The sequence below is a fragment of the Salvelinus namaycush genome, unplaced genomic scaffold, assembly GCF_016432855.1.
Source record: "Salvelinus namaycush isolate Seneca unplaced genomic scaffold, SaNama_1.0 Scaffold87, whole genome shotgun sequence".
Taxonomy (NCBI): domain Eukaryota; kingdom Metazoa; phylum Chordata; class Actinopteri; order Salmoniformes; family Salmonidae; genus Salvelinus; species Salvelinus namaycush.
In genome coordinates this window covers 416232-424360 of record NW_024061608.1, presented here as the reverse complement: position 1 = coordinate 424360, position 8129 = coordinate 416232, and the positions used below count along the sequence as shown (strand labels likewise).

The following is an 8129-nucleotide window of genomic DNA, read 5'->3' as shown; positions in this document are numbered from 1 at the left end:
AATGATAAGTAAAGGCCGTTTGGCTTACCTTTCCCAATGATAAGTAAAGGCCGTTTGGCCTACCTTTCCCAATGATGAGTAAAGGCCGTTTGGCCTACCTTTCCCAATGATAAGTAAAAGCCGTTTGGCCTACCTTTCCCAATGATGAGTAAACTTGAGTGTATGCATTATAGATATGGGCTTCATAGAAAGTGTTACAAAGTGTTCTCTGTTCATCTTATCCATCCAGGTTCTGCCGGGGTAGGCCGTCATTGTAAATAATAATTTGTTCTTAACTGACTTGCCTAGTTAAATGAAGGATAAATAAAATAAAACATATATGAAGTGCTTCACTATAAATACGTTTGACTATGTGGTTTGAAGTACTTTACCATTATCTTGCACAAACAGTAAGACTACTATAGACAGAAATCAATGCAGTAATGTTTTATTAAATAAAGGCTCTGATTAAAATAGTAATAAAATCAGGCATTTGGCTAATTCTTCTTCCCAAAAGCTCCTCTGAATGGTTTGGAGACGGCTCTGGAGATAGCTCGTAACACCCTGACTAAGAGAGGGCGTTTACGGGACTGGCACTCCTGGGGAGCAGGGGCCAGTGTGGTTGTCAGGTCCTCCTTGGGTGGGGAAGTGGATGGAACCTCTGGAACCTCACACTCAGCATCTGTGATAAGAATATTTCATAATCAGAAAATGAACGTGTGTGTTTGTCTGTCCGTCTGCCTGTCTATCCGTCTGTCTGTCTGCCTGTCTGTCCACCTGTATCTGTAGTCACTGTTTTAACAAGCTGGCCATAGGGTGATACATCAATATGACATTATCGATGCTTATCCCTTACTCTGTGAAATATGAGTCTCTCTGAGACGTTTGGTAGGCAGCGCATCCTGTTCAGGGTGGCTCTTCGGTTCCCCTTTTGTCTTGAACAGCTGTTGACAAAACACATCAGGACAACTGAGCCTGTGTAAAATATATGGTATGCATCCCAAAAGGCACCCTATTGGCTACGTAAGGCACTACTTTTGACAAGGGCCCATAGAGCTCTGGTCAAAAGTAGTGCACTATATAGGGAATAGGGTGCCATTTGGGACACAGACATTGACTCTCTCCCGTGTGTATTAGGATTGTATTACAGCGGCCTCACTCAACCTCCTAAAGACAATGACAACAGCATTGTTCTAATGCTGAGAGACAATAGGGGTGTAGTGAATCTGTAGGGTACATTTCAGCCCCAGAGCCCCCTACCTTCATCCTGATCTTTGGAATCTTGCCAATTTTGGGTAGGAAGCGCCACTTCCTGTTCTTCTTAGTCTTTTCCCCTCTGGCAGAGGGAAGGCGGGCCATGCCGTCAGCCTTTACATCAGCCGGGCTAAGGCCCCTGGCAGGGAATTCCTCAGTAGCATTAAGGTCAGCCACAACGCCATGAGTGATGTCACTTGCGGCATTGCTGGTGTCTAAGTAAGAAGAGCAAGCTGGTGTGACTGACCTGGGTACAATAACTGGGAGAAGAGGACGCAACAATGGAAAGCAGTCACTGCGTTCCAAAAGACATTCTCTTCCCTTTATAGTGCACTACTTTTGAACAGGGCCCATAGGGTCTGGCTCGGGTCAAAAGTAGTGCACTAAACATGGAAGGTGCCATTTTGGACGCATCCAGCAAAGTTCACATCATAAAACGCAATGTATTGAGCATCATGTTACAATGAAGTCCTATGCAGATGAAAATAGGAACTTTCACTTACCACCCTCCATTGCAGACTTGGACAGATCAGTCAGGCTGTCCATCACCATGTTTGTCATCAACTTGATGACCTGATCCAAAACCCTGTCAGCAGTGGGTGGCATAGGCCTACCCAAACACTGCCCCAGGAGTCTGCTAACAGAAGTGTGGGCAAAGCTGTAAACGAGCTCTGACGCATCGTCCTTTGACAGCTTCCTCAGTGCTGGCTTTGGCAGCGCTGGTTGAGAGAGGCTTCTGTGGCCAGTCATGGATTGAAGCTGGCGGCTTATGGTTATCTCCTGAATGAGACCATGGACCTTTGCGATCAGGTTGCCAGACGCATCTTGAAGGGCTTCAATTGACAGAAGCCTATCCAGATTTTCTTCTGCTGAAGTCAATTCTGGGTCATCTGCCTTCAATGTGTCCATTATAGTTTTCACTATGATACCGGTGTCAGATATGTTCATTTCTTGTTGGCTCACAAGCGCTGACTGTGAACCTGTCTTGTCCATTGCGTTAGAGGTATGGCATTCTGTCCTTGTGATCTCATCGGCAGCGCTCATGTCAGGCAACAGGTCAAGGCTCTCCAGTAGAGAGTCTAACATATTAGTGGCTATCAGACACTCCTCACTTGCATTCTGCCCAACAGATGAACTCTCAGAGTTGGCCAATCTGCACTTGATCACATTTAGGATCAAGCTGAGCGTCTTCTTTGCAGTTTTGCTAAAGCCTTCTTGGCTGACTGCCACTGTTCCGTCTTGTAGAGCCACAAGAGGTTCACAACTTTCACTCAATCCACTACCATGGAGAGGAGAGGCTCTCTTCAAACTGGTGTCGCTCACAACTGACATACTCCTGGTGGGCAGACTGACATCCTCACTGCATGTGTCAATTACATGGTGGTCTGTGGAGGAGCCACTCGAAGACACAAGGGCTTTAAACCTTTTAGTCAAACTGACTTTTGAAAATGGCTTCTCATTTCTCACAGACGGAGGGCGGCTCCTGTCCTTAACAAGAGCAGTGTCAGGGGACTTCGAGCATCTGAGTGTCTCCACAGGGGTGGAGTCCAGCACATCTTTAGCTGTGGTGACTGACACGGGTGGAAAAGACAAAAAGACGTTCAGTCTATCCTTTACTCTGTGGTACATGATTTGAGCAGCAAAAAATGAGTTGTCAAAGACAACTCTGGGATTGAGTTGGGACTGCAGCTTTTTCTCTCCTAGTGGGAAGAAGTCTGCGTCCTCCACTGTGTACTGGGATACACTTTCAAGGTCTTGCATGACCATATTCAATATATCTTCAGTTGTAGAAACCACATGGTGTGAGAAGGTGATGCTAGGCATGCTCTGTGGCAAAGAACAGTTGGCTTCGCTAGCAGCTCTGAGAAAGGCCTCACGCACAATCTGTTTGGCCTTAGCTCGGAACTCAGCACTGTGAAAGCTCTGGATGGAAATGTTAGAGGTTCTGCTGGCTGCACTACGAGATCGCGTGAGCGTGGCAATCTCAGCTGACGCCACGTCACTCGAAATGCTGAGGTCCTCCAATTTCGAAATGATCGTGTCCAACTTCTGGTTGAAGTCGAAGGACGCATTTGACGTGTTCTCCCCAACGGAAGCGAAGCGGTCTTCCTTTGAAGTCTCCAACCTCAGCACCGAGATCACCTGTTTGATGACCCCTTTAGTGCAGGTGTCGAGGGTGAACTGGTGGGCTGAGGCTGAGGACATAGAAGAGGTATTACTGTCTGTCTTCTGTACAGGAGATACCTCCACAGTGGTCTCAGTTACAAGTAGTCTAGTGTCATAGAGCTCAATTTGCACAGGAGTATTTTTTCCCTCAGTGAGAAGGTGAGAGGTGAAAAGCTTCTTCAGTTTGTCCAGGGTTTTGGTATAAATCTTCTGGGAACCTGAACTCACTTCCACCCAGAACATTTTGCGACCTGATTTCGTACGCATGGAGGCCTTATTGACCTCAAATACCTCATGCAGGTCGGAAATAATTCCACCAAATAGATCAGAGGATGCTTCCTCAATATTCTCCGCGGAAACACAGACAGACAGAACTTCCGACAGTTTCCCACAAGTGTCGGTTTTATCCAGCACGCCAGTATATGTCACAGCTGCATCCTGAATAACCTGAGTGATGCATTGTTCAGCTTTGATGATATACTCCTCCACTGGTTGACCATGGAGGATGTCAACTTTATCACAAGGGAGCACCTTCTGAATACTCACATTCTCCTCTGATGGGCGTGGACTGTTGAAGATAATGCTCTCAGTGACCATGTTAGAGGAGGCGAGAGATGAGTCGAGAAGCAAAGACCTGTATATTATCGAGGTGGACATCTCTGGGTGCTTTATCATAGCAGCCTCCTCCAAAATGGCCGACGGGCCCTGGAGGACGTCAGAGATATCCATGTCCTCAATGGTCTCTACCAGAGACGATAGTAGGTCTCTGGCTGACAGGTTGGTAGGTCTCTGGCTCTCGAGCTCCGTTTTGATTGCTTGACAGACAGTTGCTGCAGCAACAGCAGAGCTACAACACAACTGCTTCAAGGTGGAGTCAGAAATAGATGATGACAGATCTGTCATGGACATGGTGGAGAGTTGACTCTCAGAGACAAAGGGTCTGAGTTTGACAGACACCTGTCTGACCAAGTCCCCAGCAAGAGCTCTCATGTCTATTGCTCCACTAGCTGAGTTGTAGGAGCAGGCACTCTGTGGCCTTGACGGGCTCCTGCTATCCAAAAATCCTGTTATCCCAAAAACCTCAAGTACAAGATCCACAACATCGGATGACACTTCTGTCATTCTGTTGTTGGACAGAAATTGACTTGGATGAATGGTGCCTGCATTCAGAGTCCAGTCGCAAATAGAGTTGTCGGACTGACTCTGGACTAGTGGAACTAGACAGGTTTCACTTGGACCTTGACCAAAGAGTTCTGCCATTTTGAGCAGAACTGATCTTAAGACCTTTGACTTGGAAATGTTCAGCAGTGGGTCGTTGTTGGACAGTCTGGTGGACGGTCTACTAGCCGATCTCTGAACAACTAGGCTTTGTACTTCTGCCGAAATGGCAGTGAGAAAATAGGTCAAGGGGCTGGTCGCTCGCCCCTTGTTTCCTCCGTTGGCTTTAGCCTTGAAGATGCTATCTATGATGATGACTATAACCTGTCCAGCCAGAGGACCCAATATGGCCTCAAGGTCCCTCTCTAACTCAAGGGGAGACTTGTGGCCATGCGCAATATGCTCTATGGCATGGGAATACATCTTAGCAGACACCATGCTTAGCATCTCTTGGGCAAACTGCTGACTTGCTGAGTAACTACCAGACAGCGGACCTAGAGTTCCCTGACTGAGACTTCGCATTAGCTCAGCCAATCTGGAGTTGAGAAGGTTCATAACCAACTCTACAATACCCATCATAAACCTGGTGTCCGTTGGTATTTTGACAGGTCTGTATTTCTCCCGTCTACTCCAACTGGACGACAGTACGATGTCACTCTGCGACTGGCCGCTCTGGACCATGTTGAAGACAGAATCCTCAGAGATTCCAAACACAGATCTCAGTGGTGCTGAGTGGGGTCTGTGTCTCATCTCTCTATCACCACCCTCAGGTGAGGAGACATATCGCTCTTCATCCTCACTCAGCAAGGAAGTCATGGACCTGCAGAATGCACAACAGAAATGAATAGTACATGGTAACAAAATACAAAATATGATCCAAGAATTTGGAAGTATCTAAGTAGTATTTCTCACTAAGTGGATCTGGAATGGATATTTGTACTTATAACAAGGGACATGGGAATAATGTTTTTTAGAAAGACCTACAAGAAGAGGAGGGGAAAGGGGTAAGTACCTATGAGAGGAGGGGAAAGGGGTAAGTAACTGTGAGAGGAGGGGATAGGGGTAGGTACCTGTGAAAGGAGGGGCTAGGGGTAGGTACCTGTGAAAAGAGGGGCTAGGGGTAGGTACCTGTGAGAGGAGGGGATAGGGGTAGGTACCTATGAGAGGAGGGGATAGGGGTAGGTACCTATGAGAGAAGATGATAGGGGTAAGTACCTATGAGAGGAGGGGATAGGGGTGGGAGTTCGTGTGCTGCAAGTGGTTCTAGAACTGGTGCGCCTACTGGGTCCTCCACTAAAGCTGAATCTGACGCTGCGGCCAAGAGAAGTCACTTCTCTTGCCTCAGTACTTCCTGATCCAGAAGAGCTTGACGAATCAGAGAGCTCTATCTGCATGGTGAGGTCAAGGGCGGGAATAACCACAGTGGATGTAGACTCCATCACCCAATTTGTGATATCCATGCACCTGGCACTAAACTCATGTCTGCTCATCTGAAATGTTAAAAGACCATACAGAGTTAGTTTGTTAACGGAGCTGCACTGCTGCACCATGTGTTCACTCAAGCTAGTCAATTAAAGCAGTGGTTCAGGATGTTCCCCAATGCTGGAAAGGGGGGCCTGAGTGAAAAAGTTTGGGAACCTCTGAATTAAAGGTCCTGCACGATTTCCACCAATAAGAGTTTGGAATGTTTGGTCCATCTTACCAACATGAACTACTTTAGAAGTGACTATAACTCACCCGGCACGCATATTCTCACTCAGCTGATTCCAATGGCTGAAAAGTAAATAAATAAAGGTACACAATTAAACTACATGACATTACCTCTATTCTCTTAGATTACGTTATGGATGGACCTCTACGGAACTAGGCCACATCCAAACATCCCTGATTGGTCATTTGGTCAGTTGAGTCCCTTGTATTTGCCCGAGACTCATCACCTCCTTCTCAAAACCCATTGGACGAGAAGGTCAAAAGGGAGGGCTTTCTCATCCAATGGGTTTTGAGAAGGAGGCGAGAAGAGAGGACGTGAGGAGTATGCAATTGAGATTGTCCCTATGGGTGCGTCCCAAATGGCCCCTATTCCTTAAATACTGAACTATTGTTGACCAAGGCTCTAATAGGGAACATATCTAGGGGATGCATGGGGAAGCCAAAGAGCAACTTACCCATCCTTCATGTCCTGCACAAAGGTGTGTAGGTCTGGGTAGCTTCTCTTTCCCCTGCTGAGGGTGAGGCTGGTCTGGGAGGCGGCAGCCTTGCGGGTCACGCTAGTGAAGGTCACCACTGCAGCCTGATGGGGACGACAGAAAGCAGACTTAGGCTGGAATTCAATCAAATTCGCCATAGCACTGTTAATGCAATGTCTGTTTACGAACTACTGTCTGCATGCACAAACAGAAATGTACACACACACTGTTATCTGGAAGCATTTACCTTTGCCACTCGTTCAGTCTCCTGGGATTGAGATGTCCCGGCTGTTTGTAGATCATCACTCTCCTGCATCACACTCTCTCCTTCGACCTCCAGTGTCAGAGTTGATGTGGCTGTCTTCAGATCAACCTGATTCAACTCACTCTCACCTTTGGCCTCCTAGATTAGAAGACCTTTACTAGCTCAAGCTTTGAAAATTCATTTGTCATTTTAATCTTCAATGCGTCATTAAAACACAAAACACAATACATCATACCTCCTGTGACTGAGATGGGATGACAACGGCCTCGTCCAACTCACTCTCTCCTTCAACCTCCTGTGACTGAGGTGGGATGGCAACAGCATCGTCCAACTCACCCACTCCTTCAACCTTCTGTGACTGAGGTGGGATGACAACGGCCTCGTCCAACTCAGTCTCTCCTTCAACCTCCTGTGACTGAGGTGGGATGGCAACAGCATCGTCTAACTCAATCTCTCCTTCAACCTTCTGTGACTGAGACGTGCCATCTGTCTTCAGATCAGCCTCCTGCATCTCAATCTCTCCTTCAGCCTCTAGTGACAGAGTTTGGATATCTGTCTCTAGAACAGCCTCTTCCAACGTGGTCTGTCTCTCAACCTCTCTGTGATCTTTATCAGATCTAGATACAGAAAAAGGAATCTCTCTAAGGTCACTATAATGTGCTATAATGTGAGTGTGAGGATGTGTTCCAATTATAGAATTAGAATCATAGAAGTAGAATGAATCATTCTAGAATTAGAATAGAATCATTTACATTTAAGTCATTTAGCAGACGCTCTTATCCAGAGCGACTTACATTTAACCTTTATTTAACTAGGCAAGTCAGTTAAGAACAAATTCTTATTTTTCAATGACGGCCTAGGAACAGTGGGTTAACTGCCTTGTTCAGGGGCAGAACGACAGATTTGTACCTTGTCAGCTCGGGGATTTGAACTTGCAACCTTTCGGTTACTAGCCCAATGCTCTAACCACTAGGCTACCCTGCCGAGAATCACTCGAATTATATGGTTCCAATACTCTGAGATGACTCGGCCTATCCAGAGGTATATACAGTATTTAGAGAATTTGGCAAACTTTTAGAAAGGACTCCATGTTAGCGCCTTTGAGCCTTTCATTTACCCAA

At 46.6% G+C, this 8129-nt stretch overlaps 1 protein-coding gene across 1 annotated transcript; it reads right to left on the bottom strand.

Annotated features, from left to right (window-relative positions):
• Positions 1-411: 411 nt before the first annotated feature.
• On the bottom strand, positions 412-7277 carry LOC120043107. Its single transcript, XM_038987830.1, has 8 exons — positions 7244-7277; positions 6991-7146; positions 6723-6847; positions 6295-6330; positions 1737-5377; positions 1240-1448; positions 836-923; positions 412-661 (listed from the first exon to the last, which is right to left on the bottom strand). The coding sequence occupies exons 2-8, from the start codon at positions 7057-7059 to the stop codon at positions 477-479; spliced, it is 4353 nt and encodes a 1450-aa protein (XP_038843758.1). The 5' UTR covers positions 7060-7146; positions 7244-7277; the 3' UTR covers positions 412-476.
• Between the last annotated feature and the right edge of the window lie 852 nt (positions 7278-8129).